The 26,475-nt window shown below is 38.5% G+C and overlaps 1 protein-coding gene across 12 annotated transcripts in view; it reads left to right on the forward strand.

Annotated features, from left to right (window-relative positions):
• Positions 1-26,475, forward strand: part of SYNE1 (spectrin repeat containing nuclear envelope protein 1) — a 454,100-nt gene that overhangs the window by 338,777 nt on the left and 88,848 nt on the right. For all 12 annotated transcript variants that reach the window (XM_036871084.1, XM_036871085.1, XM_036871083.1 and 9 more), the window contains 13 exons: positions 78-209; positions 801-997; positions 2,075-2,207; positions 2,582-2,764; positions 4,173-4,322; positions 4,929-5,105; positions 5,545-5,700; positions 16,580-16,735; positions 19,312-19,482; positions 21,402-21,535; positions 21,936-22,140; positions 23,802-23,984; positions 24,559-24,705. In XM_036871084.1, the coding sequence (XP_036726979.1) occupies positions 78-209; positions 801-997; positions 2,075-2,207; positions 2,582-2,764; positions 4,173-4,322; positions 4,929-5,105; positions 5,545-5,700; positions 16,580-16,735; positions 19,312-19,482; positions 21,402-21,535; positions 21,936-22,140; positions 23,802-23,984; positions 24,559-24,705 (2,124 nt within the window). The remainder of the gene's footprint in view (positions 1-77; positions 210-800; positions 998-2,074; positions 2,208-2,581; positions 2,765-4,172; positions 4,323-4,928; positions 5,106-5,544; positions 5,701-16,579; positions 16,736-19,311; positions 19,483-21,401; positions 21,536-21,935; positions 22,141-23,801; positions 23,985-24,558; positions 24,706-26,475) is intronic.

The following is a 26,475-nucleotide window of genomic DNA, read 5'->3' on the forward strand; positions in this document are numbered from 1 at the left end:
GTGCATATTTGCACACAAATAGGACTACTCTTCCTTAATGAGGATATTTAGCTCACAGACTGATGCTGTGTTTCTAGACATGGTCCCATCTGGATGAGGACCACCGGGAGCTTAGCAGGCAGCTGGAGGTGGTGGAGACCAGCATCCCGAGTGTGGGTTTGGTGGAGGAGAGCGAAGACAGGCTTATCGACCGGATAACACTCTACCAGGTCAGCGTCTAAATGACAACTTGGTGTAAAAAGTTGCCACATTTCCTTTGGAAGCTTTCCCATGGTTTTAACAGGATCTAAACAAACTTGCAATCAAATATTTTATCAAGTACTTTTACTTTACGTGTTTGTTTCGAAATAGAACATACAAAGGTCCTTTGTTTTTTTTTTTAATGAAAGCCGCTTTTGAAAATTTAGCCTCCATCAAGCGTTTTCCGCTTGTTATGCTGAAGTCACACTATCCTGAAAGAATTAGTTTGTTGTTTTTTAATAGAGCACTGAAAAACCTTTTTTTTTCTTATTTTTGAAAGAGAGCTCTTTTTGAAAACTTAGCCTCCACCAAGCATTATTTTGTACTTTGGGTTGGTGTCACACTATTCTTGAAATAATTATACTTCAACGGTTTTAAGTGCACCTAAAGTTATATACTTAGATACAGATGAAGCGTCTCAAAGCTTCTAATGAAACTTGGGTGCAAATAGTTGAAATTTGACTAAAAGGTAATGGTAACATTATGGAGAACTTACAATCTTTAGGGGAGAAATATTGCATTATCTCACCTTTTTGACCCAGTATTTTCAATCATTTTAGCATTTGAAATCCAGCCTTAATGAATACCAGCCCAAATTATATCAGGTACTAGATGATGGGAAACGACTTCTGATATCTGTTAGCTGCTCAGATCTAGAAAGCCAGCTAAATCAACTTGGAGAACACTGGTTAAATGACACCAACAAAGTGTCTAAGGAACTTCACAGATTGGAAACAATATTGAAACACTGGACCAGGTAATACAGTGACTCTTTCGCAAATTTTTAAATTAGTGCTGCAGAGTATTTATAAGGTTATTGGGTGCCTGAGTTGACGAAGATGTGGTCCCTCTAGGAACTTATCACAGAGTTTGGAAAATAAAGGCAAGCACAAAGCTTCCAGTTGGATTCTTGTATAATTGTATAAACATGTACTTAAAAATGTGGCGGGGAGGCAGGAATTATGCAATACCTCTTACCTTTGAGCTGTTGTCTCCCCTGCCTACTGACAGTCAAGTGGTCAAGTAAATCTTAGAAGGAGAGAAAGAAGAGAAAGTTTGTTTTGAGAAGGTAAAGTTTTTCTTGAGAGCAATGAGAGGTATTCAAGAGAGGTGGGGGGTTGATTTTATGTAGTGAAATCCTTATTTTTATGCCACCTTTATTTCTAAGAACTTTGAATAACAATCATGTAATATTTTCTTTTTAAAAAAATTTATTATTTTTTTTAATTTTGTTTATTTTTGGCTGCATTGGGTCTTCGTTGCTGTGTGGGGGTTTCTCTAATTGTGGTGAACGGGGGCTACTCTTCATTGCGGTGTGCAGGCTTCTCACTGCGGTGGCTTCCCTTGTTGCAGAACATGGGCTCTAGGGCACGTGGGCTTCAGTAATTGTGGCACGTGGGCTCAGTAGTTGTGGCTCGCGGGCTCTACAGCGCAGGCTCAGTAGTTGTGGCACACAGGCTTAGTTGCTCCGTGGCATGTGGGATCTTCCCGGACTAGGGCTCAAACCCGTGTCGCCTGCATTGACAAGCAGATTCTTAACCACTGTGCCACCTGGGAAGCCCAATCATAAAATATTTTCTAAATAGCCTCAATGTGAAGGAGTAGGAGAAAGATATTTTTATTTGCAGCTTAGAGATGGGAAAGCTGAAACTCAGAGAGACTGACTTGCTTAAGGTATGAATATTAAGAGAAGGGAATTTGAGAGTGTCAACCCAGGGCATTATTCTCCCAAATCTGTTGTGTCTCCTTTTAAAATTAGCATTGGTGACTAACACGGGTTAGCACAAAGTCGGAATTGGATGTTTACTTAATAGGCGTATTACTGTCCTTACAGATATCAAAGTGAATCTGCAGATCTCATCCACTGGTTACAGTCTGCAAAAGACAGGCTAGAATTTTGGACTCAACAATCTGTGACAGTTCCTCAAGAACTGGAAATGGTCCGTGATCATCTGAACGCTTTTCTGGTGAGCTCAAGAATCTAAAGCATTTGATTCAGTTTTACTGTTTTCAGACCTGACTTACAGGTGAAAAGGACATCAGTTGTCAATGGATGTACTTAGTAAATCAAGCTATAGAGAATTTATCAATGTTCACTCTGTGTGTTGAATAATTATGCAAAATGGTAGGGTTCAACATTGCCTCTTTAAAGTAGTGTTTAAGTAACGTTGGCTTTCATTTGGGGCAAGGGTGCGTTGCTTTTGTTTTCCTCCAGAGTGTTTAATATCACCACTCCCCTTCAAGATGTAAAGAAAACTTGTTTATGTAATAAATTAGTCTCTTTCCTTAAATGAAGGGTCTGGCTACTTAATCCTGATTTGAGCCTTGCTGCTTCTTTTAGGAGTTTTCCAAAGAGGTGGATGCAAAATCTACCTTGAAATCGTCTGTTCTGAGCACTGGAAATCAGCTTCTTAGACTAAAGAAAGTGGACACAGCTGCCCTGCGTTCTGAGCTATCACACATTGATGGCCAGTGGACTGACCTGCTGACAAATATTCCAACCGTACAGGAAAAGCTCCACCAGGTACAGAAATAATCATCGGTTTAATTGGTCATAATTGGTGTAAGCAGTATTAGATGGAAAAGTACATGGATCTGCTTTTGCTCACAAATTTAAATCAACTTTGTCTTGGACATCTCGTCTTTTATGGCTTCCATTGTATTGCATATTAACACTATTATATATAAAATAGATAACTAATAAGGACCTACTGTATAGCACAGGAAACTGTACTCAGTACTCTGTAATGACCTATATGGGAAAAGAGTCTAAAAAAGAGTGGATATATGGATATGTATAACTGAGTCACTTTGCTGTTCAACAGAAAGTAACACAACATTGTAAATCAACTATACTCCCATTAAGAAAAAAAAAAATAGTGAACGGTTCTACAAATGCCCTATCTATAAATTCCCTGTCTTCCAAGGGCTTCTTTATCGTGTGTGTGTGTGTGTTTTAGAATCCTTGTCTGTCCATGTTTAAATTCTTTGTTTTCTCATAAATAAAATATGGGTAACTATACCTGTCTCATAAAGTGAGTAGTTATGAAGATTTAATAATAATAATATATGTAAAAGACCTATAACCTTACCTACAATAGAGCTGACATTCAACAAGTGAAGAGAACTAGGGGAAGAGAAGTAAGTAGCTCTCTTATCTGGAAATTATGCTTCTCTCCCCTGAAACTCCCAGATATTTTATCTTTATCTCTCTTTGGCATTCATCACTGTGTACAAGGTGTAAAGATGTGTTTCATATAAATGTCTTATCCCTTCTAATCAGCAGCTGTACACTTCTAGAGGGCAGGAAACATCTCACATTAACTTGTATATCTTTCTGCCCACATAGAAGTCCATAAATATTTTAAATGATTGCTTTTGTTCCTCTCAGTCATTACAAGCATTTGCATAAATGTATGATATGTTAAGGAAGATTCAGGATTCTAAGTATGTTTTAGTGAAAGACTGAGGAAATTGGCTATGCTCTTTGGAATAAATATGAGAGCGCCAAAAATCTAGAAAATGATAGTTTGTAGTGTGGTGGTAACATTCCTGTGTCATAATACACAGAGATTTTACAAGATAATTAATAAAATACATCTGTTGAATGTTTTGTAGTTACGTTTTTTTATACTCATAAAACTAGCTATAAAATAAGAATAATATTTTCTTCCTGCTGGTGTTTTGATTAATTAGGTAGTGTTTATGCAATGTTTATAGTATTCGATGTCAAGTGAACATAAGAGGACTATTATTGTTCAATGTTTGCCTGATGTTTAATTTCAAGCTTCTAACAAGGTTAATATCCAAAAATGTCATTAAGAAGTGTTATCTCTGTTGGTACTTTAGTAGGAATTAATAGAGTTTTAGGTTAACAGAAATCGAGTTTGAATTTTAACACTTGCGACTTCTTCTGTCTCTGACATGGGCAGCTCCAAATGGATAAGCTGCCTTCTCGCCATGCCATTTCTGAAGTCATGGCTTGGATTTCTCTCATGGAAAATGTTATTCAAATGGATGAAGAAAGTATTAAAAACTCCATCGGTTACAAGGCAATTCATGAATACCTTCAGAAATATAAGGTAATTAAACATTTTTGTTTGTTTGTTTTTAGCTTTGCATATTTTAGGACTGTTTTATTTGAAGAAACTCAAAAACTCAAGTTATGGAAATCAGGTCTGAAAGTATATGTTTCATATATAGTGACCAGGTAGGTCTACTATAGTAAGAAAACTGCTTCCCTAGTTATACGCATAGGAAAGTTGTCCAGTATTAGGAATAATTTTGAATAAGATTTTGTGTCATTTTAAGAAATCATAAAAATAAATACTATAATTTGTAAATATTTTATAGTGAGATTACACAATTTGTCCAATTCTACTTTCCTACCTAAAAAAGATTTATATTCAATATATCTATAAATTCAAATCTTTACAAACTCAAATTCAATATATTTATACATTCAAAATGTATAAATTCAATTTATATTCAGTATATTCATATATTATATATATTCAACTTCTGAAGATAATGGGTTATATTAATACGTACCGATTGTGCCGTTTGGACTAAGTCACACAAGTGATAATATTAATCTTAAGGTTACTTAAGGCTTTCCAACTCCTGGTAAAATATAAGACATGTATACATATAAGGTTGTTTTCTTATTTTCGCCTTTCCCTTTTTAGGGTTTTAAGATCGACATTAACTGTAAACAGCTGACGGTCGATTTTGTGAACCAGTCTGTGCTACAAATCAGCAGTCAGGACGTGGAAAGTAAACGCAGCGATAAGACTGATTTTGCTGAGCAACTTGGAGCAATGAATAAAAGCTGGCAAATCCTGCAGGGTGTAGTCACTGAGAAGGTGAGCCAAGTGTTCTCTGCTGTCCGTGTTTCATGAAAACGCCAAGAACGGGTACACTCTGTAAAGAAAACTCATTCCACGAATAGTACGGCTACACTGGGCACACAAGTGCTTCTGAAGAGACTGGCCCCTGAAGGTTCTAACAGCTCTTCAGCCCTGTTCATTATTCTGTCTATGTACCCACTGCTCTTTGAATATTTCATATTGTTTTAGTTTATTAAAGATGCCTCTTAATGTCTTTTTCCTTTGCCTCAAGTTGACTTAAGTTCTTTACTTGTTTACCAATAATGGTCATTGATTTATACTTTTTAACATTCATTTTTAATCATATATACAATGGACTGTCTTTTAAGAATTCTTAATCTGGAGGAAATAGTGACCTGCCAGTAATTTGATTCTAAAATAAAATTGCAAATTTCATTTCATTATGTTTGTTCAGATTCAGCTGTTGGAAGGCTTACTGGAATCTTGGTCAGAATATGAAAATAACGTACAATGTCTGAAAACTTGGTTTGAAACCCAGGAAAACAGACTAAAGCAACAACAGCGAACTGGAGATCAGGCTTCAGTTCAGAACGCGCTGAAAGACTGTCAGGTAACTTGTCCAGGTGGCTGACAGGCGCGGCTACACAATTTCATTGCGCACACCAAAGAAATTTGCGGGTCCTGAGAATTGAGGATTCAGTATGGAAAAATGCTGCATTTGTTAACAAATTTCTCTGATTATGTGATTTATAGAGTTTTTCTAACTATTAGGTTTTTTTCACCTGTTTTTATAAATTTGAATTTATGAGTTTTCAAACACACTTGTAAGTAGAGAATCCTTCTCTACTGATCATCAGATTTAATAATTATCAAGATTTTGAAATACTTGCCTGCATTATTTCTTTTCTTTGTAAAGATTTTACAGTGAATCCCAGGCATCATGTCATTTTTTTTTTTTTATTGGCTGTAAATGCATGAGTTTATTTCTGGAAGCTCAGTTCCATTCCATTGATCTATATGTCTATTATTATGCTATACCATACTGTGTTTGTTGTTGTTGTTGTTGTTTTTAAACAGATCTTTACTGGAGTATAATTGCTTCACGGTACTGTGTTAGTGTCTGTTGTACAACAAAGTGAATCAGCCATATGCATATATATGTCCCCATGTCCCCTTCCTCTTCAGCCTCCCTCCCACCCTCCCTATCCCACCCCTCTAGGTGGACACAAAGCACCGAGCTGATCTCCCTGTGCTATGCTGCTGCTTCCCACTAGCTAACTATTTTACATTCGGTTGTGTATATATGTTGATGCTACTCTCACTTCGCCCCAGCTTCCCCCTCCCACCCCGTGTCCTCAAGTCCATTCTCTATGTCTCCCTCTTTATTCCTGCCCTGCAACTAGGTTCATCAGTACCATTTTTTTTTTTTTTAGATTCCATATATATGCGTTAGCATATGGTATTTGTTTTTCTCTCTCTGACTCACTTCTAGGTCCATCCACCTCACTACAAATAACTCAACTTATGGCTGAGTAATATTCCATTGTATATATGTGCCACATCTTCTTTATCCATTCATCTGTTGATGGACATTTAGGTTGGTTCCATGTCTTGGCTATTGTCAATAGTGCTGCAATGAACATTGCAGTACACGACTCTTTTTGAATTATGGTTTTCTCAGGGTATATGCCCAGTAGTGGGATTGCTGCATCACATGGTAGTCCTATTTTTAGTTTTTTAAGGAAACTCCGTACTGTTTTCCATAGCAGTGTTTTTTAAGGAAACTCCGTACTGTTTTCCATAGCGGTTGTATCAATTTACATTCCCACCAACAGTGCAGGAGGTTTCCCTTTCCACCACACCCTTTCCAGCATTTACTGTTTCTAGATTATTTGATAATGGCCATTCTGACTGGTGTGAGGTGATACCTCATTGTAATTTTGATTTGCATTTCTCTAATAATTAGTGATGTTGAGCATATTCTCATGTGCCTCTTGGCCATCTGTATGTCTTCTTTGGGGAAATGTCTATTTAGGTCTTCTGCCCATTTTTTAACTGGATTTTTTTTTGATATGATAGCTCCATGAGCTATTTGTGTATTTTGGAGATTAATCCTTTGTCTGTTGTTTCATTTGCAAATATTTTCTCCCATTCTGAGGGTTGTCTTTTTGTCTTGTTTTTGGTTTCCTTTGCTGTGCAAAAGCTTCTAAGTTTAATTATGTCCCATTTGTTTATTTTTGTTTTTATTTCCATTACTCTAGGAGGTGGGTCAAAAAAGATCTTGCTGTGGTTTATGTCAAAGAGTGTTTTTCCTATGTTTTCCTCTAAGAGTTTTATAGCATCTGGCCTTACATTTAAGTCTTTAATCATTTTGGAGTTTATTTTTGTGTGTGGTGTTAGGTAGTGTCCTATTTTCATTCTTTTACATGTAGCTGTCCAGTTTTCCCAGAACCACTTATTGAAGAGGCTATCTTTTCTCCATTGTATGTTCTTGCCTCCTTTGTCATAAATTAGGTGCCCATATGTGCATGGGTTTATCTCTGGGCATTCTATCCTGCACCATTGATCTATATTTCTGTTTTTGTGCCAGTACCATACTGTCTTGATTACTGTAGCTTTGTGGTATAGTTTGAAGTCGGGGAGCCTGATTCCTCCAACTCTGTTTTTCTTTCTCAAGATTGCTTTGGCTATTTGGGGTCTTTTGTGTTTCCATACGAGTTGTAAAATTTTTTGCTCTAATTCTGTGAAGAATGCCATTGGTAGTTTGATAGGGATTGCACTGAATCTGTAGATTGCTTTGGGTAGTATAGTCATTTTCACAATATTGATTCTTCCAATTGAAGAACATGGTATATTTCTCCATCTGTTTATGTCATCTCTGATTTCTTTCATTAGTGTTTTATAGTTTTCTGAGTACAAGTCTTTTGCCTCCTTAGGCAGGTTTATTCCTAGTTGTTTTATTCTTTTTGTTGCAATAGTAAATGAGAGTGTTTCCTTAATTTCTCTTTCTGATTTTTCGTTGTTGGTGTATAGGAGTGCCAGAGATTTCTGTGCATTAATTTTGTATCCTGCAACCTTACCAAATTCATTGATTAGTTCTAGTAGTTTTCTGGTGGCATCTTTACGATTTTCTATGTATAGTATCATGTCATCTGCAAACAGTGACAGTTTTACTTCTTTTTTTTGCAATTTGTATTCCATTTATTTCTTTTTCTTCTCTGATTGCCATGGCTAGGACTTCCAAAACTATGTTGAATAAGAGTGGTGAGAGTGGGCATCCTTGTCTTGTTTCTGATCTTAGTGGAAATGCTTTTAGTTTTCACCATTGAGAATGATGCTTGCTGTGGGTTTGTCATATATGACCTTTATTATGTTGAGGTAGGTTCCCTCTATGCCCATTTTCTGGAGAGTTTTTATCAAAAATGGGTATTGAATTTTGTCAAACACTTTTTCTGCATCTATTGAGATGATCATATGGTTTTTATTACTTAATTTGTTAATGTGGTGTATCACATTGATTGATTTGCATATACTGAAGAATCCTTAAATCCCTGGGGTAAATCCCACTTGATCATGGTGTATGATCCTTTTTTTTTTTTTTTTTTTTAGCTACTTTATTTATTTATTTATTTATTTTTGGCTGTGTTGGGTCTTCGGTTCGTGCGAGGGCTTTCTCCAGTTGCGGCAAGCGGGGGCCACTCTTCATCGCGGTGCGGGGACCGCTCTTCATCGCGGTGCGCGGGCCTTTCACTATCGCGGCCCCTCCCGTTGCGGGGCACAGGCTCCAGACGCGCAGGCTCAGTAGTTGTGGCTCACGGGCCCAGCCACTCCGTGGCATGTGGGATCTTCCCAGACCAGGGCTCGAACCCATGTCCCCTGCATTAGCAGGCAGATTCTCAACCACTGCGCCACCAGGGAAGCCCCGGTGTATGATCCTTTTAATGTGCTGTTGGATTCTGTTTGCTAGTATTTTGTTCAGGATTTTTGCATCTATGTTCATCAGTGATATTGGTCTATAATTTTCTTTTTTTGTGATATATTTTTCTGGTTTTGGTATCAGGGTAATGGTGGCCTCGTAGAATGAATTTGGGAGGGTTTCTCCCTTTGCAATTTTTTGGAAGAGTTTGAAAAGGATCGGTGTTAGCTCTTCTCTGAATGTTTGATAGAATTTGCCTGTGAAGCCATCTGGTCCTGGACTTTTGTTTGTTGGAAGATTTTTAATTGTGCTTTCAATTTCATTGCTTGTGATAGGTCTGTTTATATTTTCTAATTCTTCCTTGTTCAGTCTTGGAAAATTGTACCTTTCCAAGAATTTGTCCATTTCTTTGTGGTTGTGCATTTTATTGGCATATAGTTGTTTGTAGTAGTCTCTTATAATCCTTTGTATTTCTGCAGTGTCGGTTGTGATTTCTCCTTTTTCATTTCTAATTTTATTGATTTTCATCCTCTCCCTTTTTTTCTTGATGAGTCTGGCTAAGGGTTTATCAATTTTGTTTATCTTCTCAAAGAACCAGCTTTTAGTTTTATTGATCTTTGCTACTGTTTTCTTCATTTATTTCTGCTCTGATCTTTATGATTTCTTTCCTTCTCTTGACTTTGAATTTTCTTTGTTCTTCTTTCTCTAGTTGTTTTAAATGTAGGGTTAGATTGTTTATTTGAGATTTTTCTTGTTTCTTGAGGTGAGATTGAATTGCTATAAACTTCCCTCTTAGAACTGCTTTTCTGCGTCCTATAGGTTTTGGGTCATCATGTTTTCACTGTCATTTGTTTCTAGGTATTTTTTGATTTCCTCTTGATTTCTTCAGTGATATTTTGGTTATTTAATAGCATACTGTTTAGACTCCATGTATTTGTGTTTTTTACAGTTTTTTCCGGTAATTGATTTCCAGTCTTATAGCATTGTGGTCAGAAAAGATGCTTGATACAATTTCAATTTTCTTAAATTTTCCGAGGCTTGATTTGTGACCCAAGATGTGATCTGTCCTGGAGAATGTTCCGTGTGCACTTGAGAAGAAAGTGTATTCTGCCACTTTTGGGTGGATTGTTCTATAAATATCAATTAAATCTATCTGGTCTATTGTGTCATTTGAGCTTGTGTTTCCTTATTTATTTTCTGTTTGGATGATCTGTCCATTGGTGTAAGTGGGGTGTTAAAGTCCCCTACTATTATTGTGTTACTGTCGATTTCTCCTTTCATGGTTGTTAGCATTTGCCTTATGTATTGAGGTGCTCCTATGTTGGGTGCACAAACATTTATAATTGTTATATCTTCTTGGATTGATTCTTTGATCATTATGTAGTGTCCCTCCTTATCTCTTGTAACAGTCTTTATTTTAAAGTCTAGTTTATCTGATATGAGTATTGCTACTCCGGCTTTCTTTTCATTTCCATTTGCATGGAATATCTTTATTCCATCCTTTCACTTTCGGTCTGTATGTGTCCCTAGGTCTGAAGTGGGTATCTTGTAGACAGCATATATATGGGTCTTGTTTTTGTACCCTTTCAGGTCTTGTTTTTATGTCTTTTAGTTGGGGCATTTAATCCATTTACGTTCAAGGTTATTATTGATATGTATGTTCCTATTACCATTTTCTTAATTGTTTTGGGGTTTTTTGTGTGTGTCTTTTTCTTCTCTTGTGTTTCCCACCTAGAGAAGTTTCTTTAGCATTCGTTGTAAAGCTGGTTTGGTGGTGCTGAATTCTCTTAGCTTTTGCTTGTCTGAAAAGCTTTTGATTTCTCCATTGAATCTGAATGAAATCCTTGCTGGGTAGAGTAATCTTGGTTGTAGATTTTTCTCTTTCATCACTTCATGTATTCTGCCACTCCCTTCTGGCCTGCAGAGTTTTTGCTGAAAAATCAGCTGATAACCTTATGAGGATTCCTTTGCATGTTATTTTTTTGTTTTTTCCCTTGCTGCTTTTAATATTTTTTCTTTGAATTTAATTTTTGTTAGTTTGATTAATATGTGTCTTGGTGTGTTTTTCCTAGGGTTTATCCTGTATGGGACTCTCTGTGCTTCCTGGACTTGGGTGACTATTTCCTTTCCCATGTTACAGAAGTTTTTGACTATAATCTCTTCAAATATTTTCTCAGACCCTTTTCTCTTCTTCTTCTGGGACCCCTATAATGCGAATGTTGGTGCATTTAGTGTTGTCCCAGAGGGTCTCTGAGATTGTCTTCAATTCTTTTCATTCTTTTTTCTCTATTCTGCTCCTCAGCAGTTATTTCCACCATTTTGTCTTCCAGCTCACTTATTTGTTCTTCTGCCTCAGTTATTGTGTTATTGATTTCTTCTAGTGTATTTTTCATTTCAGTTATTGGGTTGTTCATCTCTATTTGTTTGTTCTTTAGTTCTTCTAGATATTTGTTAAGCATTTATTTTCTCAAGTGTGTGCCTCCATTCTATTTCTGAGATCCTGGATCATCTTTACTATCATTACTCTGAATTCTTTTTCAGGTAGATTACCTATTTCCTCTTCATTTATTTGGTCTTCATTTATTTATAGGTTTTTACCTTGCTCCTTCATCTGTGACATATCTTTTTGCTGTCTCATTTTTTAATTTTTTTTATGAGTGGGATTGTGTTCCTGTCTTAGTGGTTGTTCGCCCTGAGCCTTCCAACACTGGAGTTTGTAGGCTGTTGGGCAGAGCAGGGTTTTGGTGCTGAGATGAGGACCTCCATGAGACCTCACTCCAATGAATATTCCCTGGAGTCTGAGGTTCTCTGTTAGTCCAGTGGTTCGGACTCAGAGCTCTCACCGCAGGAGCTTCGCCGAGCTGCTGGCTCATGAACCAAGATCCCCCAATCTGCATGGCGTGGCCAAAAAAAAAAAAAAAAGAAGAAAAGAAAGTAAAAAAAGTGGGGGGGAAGGCCTTGGCTGTGGAGGGTGGGGCTTAAACAAGGGCAAGGTTTGGGTGGTGGGTGGGGCCAATGCTCAGGACCCACAGGGCTGGAAAAGGCCCTGGGTGCTGTAGGGGGTGGGGCTTAGGTTCAAGGAACAGAAGGGGCCCAGGCGTGCCCCCCACCTCTGGTCTCAGAGGGTAGGAGGACCTCACCTGGGAGCTCAGTGGGGCTCCCGGGCCCGAGTGGGCAGGGCAAATGCCCTCCACTCCTCTCCTGCTCCTCCTGGAGGGCCCCTCCCACCTGACTCTCCTGTTCTCCCCTCAGCCTCCTTCCTGTGCCCCAAGGCCAATGTGGCCAGGGAGAGGAGGGGGCCCTGTAGGGCTGGGGACCAGCCTGGGAGCTCAGCAGGCTCCCCAGGCCCGAGTGGGCGGGGCAAATGCCCCCCGCTCCTCTCCTGCTCCTCCCGGATGGCTCCTCCCACCTGCCTCTCCTTATCTCCCCGGCCTCAGGGGCGCCGATCCTGTCTGGCCTCCACTTCTCCTCCCCCCTCAGTCCCCCACGTCCTACCAGTTCACTTGGGGGTTCCTCCCGTGTCCTTGGGCGTCAGGGTCCCCCACCAGCGGCCGGCAGGCATCCTAATTATGGGGAGGTGCTAACTCGGCATCTTCCCACACTGCCATCTTGACTCCGCCTCCCCAGACATCGTGTCGTTTTATTCCTGTGTGCTGCAGTATGCCTCTCTAAAAGAAATGGACCTTTTTCTTATATAACCATAATATCATTATCACCACAAAAAAATTCACAGTAACCCCTGAATATTATTTAATGCCCAACTCATAACACTATTTCCTCAATTGTCTTTAAAATATCTTTTTTTTCAGTTAATTTATTTAAACAAAGATGTCACAGTGTCCACATCCTCCATTTCTTCTTAGATCTTTTAAGTCTCTTTAAGTTTTTTTTTGACACTATTAACTTGTTGCAAAAACCGTGGACTGGACTCAGGTTCAGGATTAGCCTGTGTAGTTCCTTGAGATGCTCTCCTCTCCCCTGTATTTCCTATAAATGGAAGTCAGCACTAGAGGCTTGATTGGATTCTGGTTCTACTCCAATGAGCCAGTGTTTCCCAGGGAACAGTGTTACCTCCTACTGTGTCCCATTGGGAAGACCGAGCAACACCTGCTTGTTCTCCTGTTGGTGATAAGGATCTTGGTGCATGTGGAGTGGGCAGACTCTAAATGTTTTCCAGTGACTTAGGACCACTTAATATTTCCTCAGGGATTCTTGTTTATACAAAAGAAATGTAAGCTATTGCAGCAAATGCTGTAATTTTTTTTTAATAATTCAATAATTTGTATGTGTTACAGATTAGCTGTGATAGTTCTCTGTAGTATTTCCTAAGGACAATTGAAGGTTAAACTGTGAAGCAATTCTACAGAAACGCTTATTTCCCCAAATTTTGTTTTTATATTTCAGCTTTCAAAAAGAAAGGCCTTTGGTAATGATCTTCCTTCCAACCAGCAGTTTTTCTTTGGGGGCATATGTAAAGAGATGTATATTTAAGCTCTTAGTCAAAACTTTTTGGTTCAGAAAAGGAAGAGCACATGCCCTTATGCTGGGCTGACAAGCTCATGGATTGCAATTTCGAGGGTGCATGAAAATGGTAAAGAAAACTATCATACAGGGAACTACCTTGAAATTAAAAAAAAAAACAAAAAACCTTCACATCAGAAGATTGGTATGTAAAAGATGGAAGACCAGAAACATGCATCAGCTAGTCTTACTGCCTTTCCAATTTTCCAGGAGCCAGTAGGGTTTCAAGTAGTAGGCTATCAATTCTAAAATGTACAAGTAAGCCAGAATTTCAAAATTTTACTTCAGAGGATGACTTCCTAAGTTAAAATGTTTTCATTAAAATTAAAACATAATTTCAGCATTAACATTAGCAAGATTAGTGCTTCCTTGTTACACTGTTATAATAATAAACTTGACTATTAAAAGACTGAAATATAGGTTAATTTAACTTTTCTTTTCCTTTATTTTTCTTCTGCCTTCTCTCCTTTTATTTTTCTCTTTCTTACTATTTTTTCTTCTCTTTAATGTATACTTTTTTCTGCCATTTTCCATTTTCTTTTTATGTACATGTTCTTCTATTGAACACAGAGAGAGAGATTGCTAGCTGGAAAATGTAGCAGAAACTTGACCAAGTTTCACTCCTTTTCAGACCCAGATTTTTAACCTCCCAGAGGGTCACACCAGGCAGTGTCAGGAGGAAAAGCTTCAAGTATGGTTGAAAGAACTTAACTCCAATGCCAATTTGTGATTTCAAATGAAAAGTCATTTTTTTTGAAACAAAGAACAGAATGAAAGTAGACCACATAGTTATTTTGGGGCATCACATATAAATCACAGTAGCCTAACGGGCAGGTTCCATTTGGCAGTACCACAAACCTTGATAAAAATTTATTGTCATTTTTGAGAAATAGTTCTTCTGGACCAGAGTGTAGAATTCAAGCCAGCATACTTACATTGGTGACTGGATTCAAGCTTTATTTTGTTTAAAAGATCTTGGATATTTTTCCACTCTTTCAGAAGTGATTTATGAATTTGAACCAACATAGAAACTGATATTTATGAATTAACCCAAGTTAAGAATGATTTATTATAGCAAAAAGATGTTAGGTTTGGCTTTTCCCTTCATTGATCAGAAACAGAATCATCTTTTAATTATTTTTGGAGTGAAAGGAAAACACCTTTGTTTTGCACAAAATATATATTTCATTCCTGTTTCCCTCCTGAGTTTTGCTTTTCTGCCAACATAAATGCGCAGGACACTTTTGAGATGTGTTTCTGAGCAATGGGTCATTCATTTAATATTGCTCACTTAAAAAGTTAACATCTATGGATAAATGAGAATAAATTCAATTCCAGTGGTTGAATTTTAGGATCCTATTAAAGACAATGTTGGAAGGATTATTTATGGTTATGTAATCTTTTAGAGAAGCAGAGAGAAAAATCCTTAAATAGTAAAGTTCATTATGTTTTCTTTACTGTATAAAGGGCCTGTAGCACTGGTAATCACTATATTTATTCTCAGGTTAATTATCAAAGCTATCAAAATATTGACAAAATTATAAAATGAAAATGAAAGAACAGTTATTCAAAACAATGATCTCTTTAGGCTACTAATTACATGAACTTCTAATTAATACATCAAGACAAAAATAGCTTCATAATAGTTAAGGAGAGAAAAATAAATAAATTTTCAGTGAAGCAGGGCAGATTACCAAATGGCTGAATAAAATGAACTCTTACATTTGCCTAGTTTTTAACAGCTTGAAAGGGCTCTCATAGATTTATTTATCTAATGTTATCCCTTTGAGATAAGCAAATGTATTATTATTCCTATTTTATACATAAGGTAGGGAGTGATTAAAAGATTGGATCACACGAAGCAAAAATTAAAAGAGGCACATTTGTAACTAAAACAGCAGAGACCAGGACTTCTCACTAGTATCCTACCCATAGCACTACCCAAGCCCAGGGGAGTTATCCATATGTGGGTCATGACAGGGGGCTGGAAATCTTTTTCACAGAACTGAGACATTATCCAAACTCAACATATTCTGCAATTTTCTTCACTCTAACCTCCAAGGCCTACAATCTGCATATCTAGTTCTGGGGGTGTACTTCTGAATATGAGCATGTAACCAGGATCAATATACGGCTTCTCACATCACCCCGACATGGATTTACCTCTTCTCCACAATTCCCACCTGCCTCCAGCACTGTGCTGGGAGTCAGTGGACTCAGAAGTCTTGGATTCTAATTCTACTTCTGGCCCTTTTGTGACTGGAGACAGGTTGCATGACATAATCTCCCACTGTTCATCCATAAAATGTTGATAGCAGTCTCAGCCTGGCTCACTGAGCTTTCCAAAGTTTCAAATGGCTTTAAAATAGAAGTGAGGATTATGGTTAAGTATGATCTCCAGATCATTGCCTCATTTTCTTTTTTGAACATTTCATCCTGACCATCATAAATGCAAATTCTAAAGAAAATGAGGATTCAATTCATGAAAAAGAACTTGTACAACTTTTCATACTCACTTAGAATCAGAGTATTTTAGGGAGAAAGGCAGGTTAATAGAGATTCTGATTTTTCATCTGAAGAAACTGAGACCCTGTGGAAGTTTCTCACTTGCGCAAAGTGGCACAGCTTGATAGTCACAGAAATGTAACTAAATCTCAGATACTGGGGTCCAGAATACCATTCTATTGCATTTCATCCCATGAGCTAGGACTATGTACTTTTCCAACAGCAAGATAAATGAATGTAAGAATATAAATCATGTTACCATTTCCAACATATATTTCTTTCCTTGTAGCTTCTTGAAAAAAATTATCTAGTGCCATTTAAATTTTGTGTGGTTTTTTTGTTATGCTAATTTCTCATGGAATGAAAAGAGAATTTTAAAAATTTAAATGTAAGAAGAAGTATCACTCTGGAGACCCTCTCCTGAGAATGATAAGCTTTTCAGATTAATAAAAGATTTTTCGGCTGTGAGACTATAATGGCTCAATTTCAGTGTACCCCAGAGTTCCATAATAGAATAATGTAAAATGACTGTTTCTTCATCTTTCAGGATCTGGAAGATTTGATTAAAGCAAAAGAAAAAGAGGTAGAGAAAATTGAGCAGAATGGACTTGCTTTGATTCAGAACAAGAAAGAAGAAGTCTCTGGCATTGTCACGAGCACGCTTCAGGATCTCAACCACACCTGGGCAAATTTAGACCACATGGTAACGTTTCTTGTGGAAAGCTGCCTCCAAGACCGTGCTTGCCATCTCATGTCCAAATGTGACATGGGTTTTGGCTTTCCTAATATAAATAAGTAAATAATCACAGAATCTACACAGCATCCATTGGTAGTGTTAAGTCCACTTTATTAACTTTCTTTTAAAGAGCCTAGCTTCGGATGTTTCCTATAATTAACATTACTATGAACATGACTTTCTTAATAATCTTATCCATTCCCATGTCCATAGATACCATCTAGGCACAGATGGTTCTCAGATGTATATCCTCAGACTGGATTTCTCGCCTAAACTATAGACAGAGACAGACACAGAGGGAAGTCCTCTGTAGACATCTCCGCTTGCATGACCATTAGACATCTCAAACTTCCTGCCCAAACCAACTCCCATTCTTCCCCCACAAACCTATACTTCCTGCCACCTCAGTTCTTGACAACTCTACCCGTCCAGTTGCATGGGCTGAAACCTATGGAGTCATTCTTCACTCTTCTCTTTCCCTGAGACCCACATCGAGTCCATCAACAATCTTGTCAGCCCTATTTTCAGGATAGATCTAGAATCCAGCCTCTGCCCTCCATCTGTGCAACTAGCACCTAGGTCTAAATCACCGTCACTGCTTGCTTTGATTATTTTAATGGCCTCCTAAATAGTCTCCGTGCCTCCTGAGAAGTCCTGTTAAAGTGGAAGTCAGGTCACACCAGTCCTCTGCTCGCAACCCCGCAGTATCTCCCTGTCTCATTCAGAATGAGGCCAAAGCCATGCGGCTCCTGCTGCCAGCCTACAGGTTCCTCGTGCTTCTGGTCTCCCCTAGTCTGGAACCCAATGGTGTGGCCCACACTCGGGGACTTTGTACTGGCTCTTCTCTCTGCCCGGAGCACCCCCTCCCTAATATCCGCATGGTCACTCCTTCTCCTCCAAGTCCTTGTTTGAATTCGCCATCTCAGGGAGGGCTTTCCTGACCACCTTGTTTTAAGTGACAGCCTTCGCATCCTCCCCTTACATTCCCTGACTCTCTTCTCTGCTTTGCTTTTATCTGTACTATTTATCAACTTCTAACATATGAGACAGTCTACTCGTTTATTTAAATTCTCTCACTAAAATGTAAGCTCTGTGAAGACGTTTGACATTACGTGCTGAATAGAGGGTTGAATCCCCCAGTAAGAAGAATACATGTAACAACAACTCCTGCTCTGCACACACCTGTGCCAGTGGCTCCTGCCCGCACTTTCCACAGGTGAGGGCTGAGACACCAACAGGTTAAGGGACAGGGACCAAGGGTGTACAGCAAACCGCTTCTCACAGGCCATGCGATGGTCTCCGAGGGCAGCTTTCTAATTACCTTATCTTTAACCCGATTTTCAATCTAGTTCATTTTATGTTATGCACTTTTATAAATCATCACAATTCTTTGGAAACAATTTACCATCTAAATAAATTGAGTGGTTCTTTCACAGAAACATCTTCTCATGAAAAACAAACAAAAATAATACAAGGAAGAAATAGACGATTTAGAAATTCTTGATCTCTTGGCTTTACGTTCATGTTTGTTCCTGACTTTCCTAGGACAGGCCCTGGCACCTGTCTGTACATGGGAGTGTTGCCTCGTTTCTGCGGCAGCATTTTCTTAGGCCTTTGGCCCATGTGATAGTAGCTCGATTGGTTTCAACATTTTTGGTTATGCTAAGAAAAAGAGCAGAGAATTCAGTTGCAAATTAATTTATATGATCTCTTTCCTTAATCATGGCCATACTTACTCCATATTGAAAAGATTAGGAGTGAAATCCAGGAAGTCCAAAGCAGGTATATTTCTAAATGATACAGATCAAACTAAAACCTTTTCTGTTGCAGATAAGTACAGGAAAGAATGTTCTTGGATGTTTTGTCTTAAGATATTCATTTGAGTATGTGTGTGTGTGTGTGTGAGAGAGAGAGAGAGCGCGAGAGAGAGAGCTTTTACATTCCTGGGGTAGATCGATAGGTAGATAGATAGATAAATAGATAGGTAAGTAGATGGACAGATGATAGATAGGTTTCATTTCTTGGGACCAGTATGCCTAGATTTACATCTAGATCTTTCACACTCTAACAGTATGATCTCAGGTGATTTTTGTAACCTCTTTGTCCCTCAGTTTCCTTAATATAAGGTGAGCATAATGATTCCATCTACCTCATAAGGTTGTAATGAGGATAAAGTGGGTTAATGCATTTAAAACACTCATTTAATATGTTTCCTAAACTGTGGTATTAAATATACTGACCTTTTATCACTTTTATATTATAATACATATAAATAATATATACTATAGGTAAAGGTTATATATATAACCTTTTTAAGCATTTTAATTTAGACTGCGTGATCAAAAGTATGAAAGGCTTAAATTTCAACATTGCTACATTTTACTTTTCAAATCTTTTTTTAAAATTTGAGTTTATTTATAATGCCTGAAATCCCAATGAAGTTCTTAAATGTTCATATTTTTCCCATCAATGCAATATATATTTATATATTTTATCACTTAAAATATTATGCAATTATAAGAAGCCTCTGTCTCTTTCAAAAGGTTGGGCAATTAAAGATCCTGCTGAAGTCTGTGCTGGACCAGTGGAGCTGCCACAAAGTGGCCTTTGATGAGATAAACAGTTACCTCATGGAGGCCAGATACTCTCTCTCCCGATTCCGTCTGCTGACCGGCTCTTTAGAAGCTGTGCAAGTTCAGGTAGACAGTCTTCAGGTAAGGGATGAATTGAACCCATCCTTAACATCCTTTTTAATTTGAGAAAAATTTTTTAAAAATGAGCAAATGCGAACATCATCCTGTAATAATTGGTGTATATTGTTTACATTTAATTATTTTAAAAATATTTAAAATTAATTTTACCTGCTTTCTTTGTTACATAACCAAACCTGCCTGTAGATACCAAATTCTGGAATAACTGGTATATAACTAAATGATTTTTTTAATTATATAAATATCCCCATGAATGTATTTTATAAAATGATTTTATACCCAAATCAATCTCCTGGATCCATTATTGCTGCCTTTTATGTCTTCCCTTTTTCTTTTTTTATCCTGCTTTTTTAAACACATTCTACAGGATTAAAAAGAAAGCAAAAAGAAAAATAGCAAAAGTCATACAATTTTAAACCATTAAGTTGTTTTCTTTGCGTTCAGCAGAATGTCAATGGTGTGTACACGTAATCCTCCTTTTCTAGCACTTACTGCTTGGTTTCCTGGGTGTCCATCATCACTGTATTCATCCAGGAGGGCATTGCTGCTGTTTGACTTAAACGGCACACTGTCCTCTCTTAGGTCACTGCTCTCAATCAGCTACTGCCCTCACTCACCTGCACACCTGGGCGCTGGGTGCTCTCACCTGCCATTGCCCTTTCTCCCTGGCTAAATAACACAGCCTGTGGGATGGGCAAGTCAGACCCTAAGGGATGGGATGACAGCCTCGCATGTACCCTCCTTACATCGGTCCATGTCCCTGGCTTGGCAACCAAAGTTTATATGTTGCTGACATGATATGCAGACTTTCTGAAGGGAATGCCCTTTTTTTGGGTGAGGCAGGAGGGAGGAAGGATAAAATGAGTATATACAGTTTCCTTCTTTTGTGCGTGCGCGTGTGTGTGTCTGCACCGCACGGCATGTGGGATCTTAGTTCCCCACCAGGGATCGAACCTGTGCGCCCTCCATTGGAAGTGCGGAGTCTTAACCACTGGGCCACCAGGGAAGTCAAAGTACATACAAAGTATGTACTTCGTAAACTTGTACATACAAAGTACAAGGTTAAATTTCTTTAAACCTTAAAATAGTTGTTGCAGATACTAAGAATCATTAAAACTTATTTTGAGAATAGTAAGTTTAAAAAGACATTTTATAACTTTGAGGAGGTTAGAAGTACTTCTTAATTGAGCTTACTCTGTGTTTCACATCTTCTGTCTTAAGATATGAAAGGATTCAGGGTCTATTCCTTATGTATTTTGATTTGATGGCAACCATATTATCAGTGTTGAGTAGGACTGGATTTTTGCAGCCTGCTTCACCTATGGAGTTTTACTAAGAACTGAGTCTGTCACTTCAGCAACATTTCCAGGGAAATATCTTTCTTCACTGGTTCTTGGTAGATGACTCCACCAAGCCTATATAGCCTGCCTAATAAATATTCTTTGCAAGGAAGAACATCAGAGATAGAACTTAGAGCTGGTACTCAGAAAAGCTATGACTTCTTAAAGTCTCACTATCAGGAATTTCTGGTAGAGCAACTTTGGGTAAGTAATAAAGTAGAGATCTGGGCTTTGACCTTGAGCAGTAGAGAGAACCACAGTACGATGTATTGCACACCCAGCAGTCCCACACCTTCCTCCTCGATGGTGGACGGGGCTCCCCCTGTGAGCTTTCCCAGCAGAGTTCCAGCTCCCACTCCAAGAAGTCTCAATTGTTAAGAACCCTCCTCACACCCATAAGAGCAAACTCATAAAAAATAAAAAATGGTTATCTAAAGAAAGCTCATAAAGCATTGGGGCAAAGTCACGGTTTTTGTATTTGTATGTTCATATTTATGAAAACAGCTATAAATTACTCTTAAACTTGATCATTAGAAGTTTTAGATCCTGTTATGTCATCTGTGGCACTTTTCCTTTGGGCAGAATCTTCAAGATGATCTAGAAAAACAGGAAAAGAGCTTACAGAAATTTGGCTCTGTCACCAACCAACTGTTAAAAGAGAGTCACCCGCCTGTGACAGAAACTCTTACCAATATGCTAAAAGAAGTCAATATGAGGTATGGAACATGCCAGTTTTACACTGTTGTTCATTATTCATATCACGATCTTATTATAACTAACAATACAATTAAAACACTGGCATTTTGAATTTCAGCTTTATAGGTTCTATTCTATGAACGTTTTAATTTTCACCAAATGAACTTAAGGATAAGTAAATGTAGTGAAGATATTTAGAAAGGAATTAGAACTGCGGTATACCCCAAGATTGACCTCATTTCTACTACCTACCCTTGAAATATGAGAGTGAAATGTTACTTTTTATTACGTTCAATAGAAATGAGACATCTGCATTATTTCCATATTCACATGAACCAGGATCATGAAAAATAAAATAGTAAATAACCACATTTGGTGAGAGGTGGGAATCAGCCCATGAGTGTTGGCTATCATTTCCAGATGGAATCACTTGCTGGAAGAGATCGCAGAGCAGCTGCACGCCAGCAAGGCCCTACTTCAGCTTTGGCAGAGATACAAAGACTACTCCAAACAGTGTGCTGCTACAGTTCAACAGCAGGAGGGTCGAACCAATGAGCTCTTGAAGGCAGCCACTGACAAGGACATCGCGGACGACGAAGTTGCCACATGGATTCAAGATTGCAACGTATGTTCAAGAACTATCACATGTTACCAACTTGCCACGCTTAGACTTCTCAAGTTTAGCAGGGCTGGTGCTGCTGTGTTTAAGCTTTTGTTATGTCTCTATGTGAGACAACTATCCAAAAGTAATTGTTTTGAGTATCAGAGAGCCTGCTAGGTTTTCAGAACACAGTTGCACATGTAACAGATTTAAGAGATCCCCTCCCGTTGTTTTATCTTTAAAGAGTTGTTTTCCCATTTTTCCTAATGAAATACAGTCCATGTGAAAGACTCAGGCTATCTGTTTTTACAGAGATGGTCAATATAAGAAATGACCATATGAAGAGTAATGTTACATCTTTTAAAAATCCACTGTTCCAAGGTATTGTCCAGTGAGGTCCATTATCTCTTATGTAAGCATCAACATAATAATTTCTTCTGAGAACTTAATGGTAGGAAGAGGTCTTTCTTTCCTGATTTATGGGTATACTTCTTTTTAATAGCTTTTTAATATTTCTCTTTTTCAGTGCAGCTGCCAATAACCTACTTAAGGTTTTCAGGAACAATTCTTCTCTCGTTTCACCTATCACATGCCTCTTACTATTTATCCTTATTTGTCTCTATTTTAATGAATTTATGTCAAAGACCTTCTTATAAACTTTCCCAAATCAGTTATTAGAATTAGGCAAGTTATAAAAAGCACATAAATAAAAGTTTAACCCATTCTAAGACCTTCACATGAAAAATGAATAATCACTTTAAAGCTAAAGTTTAAGATTTACGGTAAACTCTGTGCTTTTTTTTGCTCTTTCCACATAGTTTATCTTTATAAAATTTGTCATTTTCAATTTTCAGTCCTCCTTCGTTGAGATATGCCTGTTCTAGAGTCTAGTGCTCGAGATGATTGCTGTGAATTTTCTGATCTCTCTGTCACGGTTAAAGTTGCCCTTTGTTTTTCCGCTTCTCACTGTAGCCCCTGCACGGGTGTAGCAGGCTCTGCTCTCTCTGTATCTGGTGGGGCACCAGCAACAGGTGGAAGAATCAGTCAGTTGTCATCCCTTAGAGGCAGATGGAAACCAGAACCAGGGAGTTTCCACCAGCTTATTAATTTGGAGCATATAAAAGGGTCCCACAAAAAATGGAGGCAAGAGATAATCACAGAAAAGAACGGAGATCGAGTCTCCTCTTCCTCCTGCTCCCCAGAGCCATAGCTAGGCTTCTGCACCCACCAGGAGGGGAGGGTGTGCTGTAACCACTAAAATGGGACCACACGTATAGCTCCTCTCTCGTGTGTATAATATGAAGTCAAAAAAGGTAAAATGTAGCCCTGGGTTTTCAATTTGATACCAATTACATGAAGAGGCAGGAAAAAACTGCCAAGATGTTTTCAGTTATTGGCTCTACTTGTAGATAACGTTTTTTCTTGTTTATATAAGTTTTTCTGCATTTCCCCGATGTCCTACAATGAACCTATGTAGCTTTTATAATCAGAATAGTACATTTTTGAAATGTTAATACACATACATGTTTTTAAAAATGGAATTCAATTCTTGATTTTTTTTCCTGCAGGTGAAGGTTATTTAGTGTAATAATTTGACAAATAAGAATTGAGTGTTTCTAATTGTTTATACTAAGGAGTACACTTAACATGTGGTTTCATGATGGGCATGCTTTCATCTTCTGTAGGACCTCCTCAGAGGACTGGGGACAGTTAAGGATTCCCTTTTCGTTCTCCGTGAGCTGGGAGAGCAACTCAAGCAACAAGTAGATGCTTCGGCAGCATCAGCCATTCAGTCCGATCAACTCTGTTTGAGTCAACACTTATGTGCCCTAGAACAGGCTCTTCGCAAACAGCAGACTATGTTACAGGTACAGAGCTCACATTCAGCAGGTGTTATAAACTGGGCATTCTATAAAACCTGGGCATAAACACAGGAAAAGGAAAATTTTTTGTCATCGAGACAATGCCTCCTTCAAGACCAGAAAGTTAAAAAATAAACAAACTTGGAAGTTCCAGTGGGGTCAAGGGAACATGGGAGTCTTGCACTTTTCTCTACAATGTACTTTTGCCCCCAAATCGGTGCTTCCTTCCATATGTTCAATTAATAGACATTAATATGTTCAATTAATAGACATTAAGTGGCTTTAATGTTAACAGTCATGTTTACCTGACAAGTTTTTGCAAGAATCAGAATATATTTCTGTTTGATAATGTATGTAAAAAATAACTTTAATTGGTTAATTAATGGTACGTAGAAGTAATTCTAAGTGTTAAGCAAACTATATAAATAAAAAGAAGAAAATTTAAATTATTGTAGCCTTGTCTTTTTAGGAATGGCATCTTGAGAATGGCAATTTGGCAGGAGAATATGAAAAATAATTTTAATATCCACTTGCCCTTTCACTAGATTTCTAAATACCAATTTTCTTTTGTGAAAAAAAGGCTGGAGTTCTTGACTATGAAACCTTTACCAAGAGTTTAGAAGCTTTGGAAGCCTGGATAGTAGAAGCTGAAGAAATACTACAAGGGCAGGACCCTAGCCACTCGTCTGACCTCTCGACCATCCAGGAAAGGATGGAGGAACTTAAGGTAAGTGTGTTCAAATCCTCGTCCCAGATCTTCTATCTTCAAAATCCTAAAGAAAACTCAAAACTCCTGACATAAGCCTACTTTTTGTTCCCAAGGAAACTCTTGCCAGCTCTGCTTTCCTGTTCTCTTGAGAGGAGTGTTGGCAGTGAGCTCAAGCTGATCTCGTGGTCCGTGCTGGGAGACCCCCAGGAGCAGTGCTAGGATTCCACCTCACTCCTCCTCCTCCTAGCTCTGGTCCCTCCCCGCGCCCAATCCATCACCTCCTTTGTAGCTCCTGAACCTCCCATCTCCATCACTACCATCATCCACTCCTACTTTAAGCTGTCCGATCTTGCTCAGGGGCCAAGGCCACAGCCTCAGCCTCTGTGGACCTCCTTGCAGCGACCTCTCTCCCTCCAACCTATAGCTGCCAGCATGATCTTTTGCTTTTAAAAGGTTTTACTTAATTATGAACGACTTTACAGTAAATAAAATAGTACAATAGACATGCACATTTTATTACTGTTATTCCTCTGCTTAAAACCCTCCATGGCTTCCCGCTGCTCTCAGGCTAAAGATCTGTGTGAAGTATCAAGACCAGCAATACCCGGCTTCCACCTCCCTAAGGGTCTCGCCTTCACCACCGTCTGTCTCCTTCTCCAGGCACTTGGGAGCTGCAGTGCTTCCCAGCGTCTGTGTGTAAGATGCCCATCCCCTGTTTTCTGGAATCAGTTCCTTGTCCCCAAAAGGCATCAACTCCTGGCCATTTTATTCAGTGTCACTCTCAGAAAGGCTCCCCTTCTGTCCATGGTCAGGCCCCCCCAGCGACACAGTTTCATAGCCCACTGTTATTTTTCTTCAGACTTTCATCATACCGTCCAAGGATGTTCACGTGCTAGGTGGCTGCTGTTCTCTCTGCTACTGGAATGGTGTCTCACTCTTCCTGAGCACCACGAGAAGGACCGTGGCACGTCAGTTTTGTTCACTGCTGATGTCTCCCCGTGGAAATTCTGCCATCTAATAGTTTGCTTTTGGCTTCGACAGTTGGCAAGATTTATTCTCTCTTCAGGGTTATGAGCCTTTTGCAGAGCACGCAGAGTGGACACACACACAGCCAAAGGTGTCCTGACCTTTTCTCCTGCCTGTAGCCGATTTCCTAGATGGAGTTACGAATGCCCACAGGAAAACCAGGGCAGGCAGCTTTGTCCTGTGTGTGAAGGGAGGAAAGCGATCTGAAAGCATAGACTGCTTTCTCAGTTGAGTCTCACCAACTTTGGGATTGGGGTCAAGGACCTAAAACTGAAGCTCTTAAGATAATGGGTGGTGATTTTGGAGCTCAGGTGGGATTGTGTTCCATCCAAGGAGAACCCAACAAGTCGTGTTTACCTGGCTCTACCACTTACTAGCTGGGTGGCCTTGAGCAATTTACTTAGTGTCTGTTCCTCTAATTCCTCATTGTAAATTGGGAACAGTAGTGGTTCTTACCTTATGGGATTGTTTTGAGGATAAAATGAGTTATTACCTGTAAAGCTCTTATAACAATGCTTGGTTCATATGTGCTCAATAAATGTTAGTTAGCTATTACTATTCTAACTAATATTATTATTAAATAATAAAGGAGCAGATTAACATGGATAATGAAATATAAAGGGAAAGAAACAAGTCCTTTCAGTCATCAGCACAATTTTCATCCTTTATCAGTTCAAGCAAGAATTACTTACGAGTAAATAAATCAAGTAAATAATACATGTAAACTGTTAAATGTTCAATAAGGGATGGTGAGTAGCTATA

The sequence above is a fragment of the Balaenoptera musculus genome, chromosome 12, assembly GCF_009873245.2.
Source record: "Balaenoptera musculus isolate JJ_BM4_2016_0621 chromosome 12, mBalMus1.pri.v3, whole genome shotgun sequence".
Lineage (NCBI taxonomy): Eukaryota > Metazoa > Chordata > Mammalia > Artiodactyla > Balaenopteridae > Balaenoptera > Balaenoptera musculus.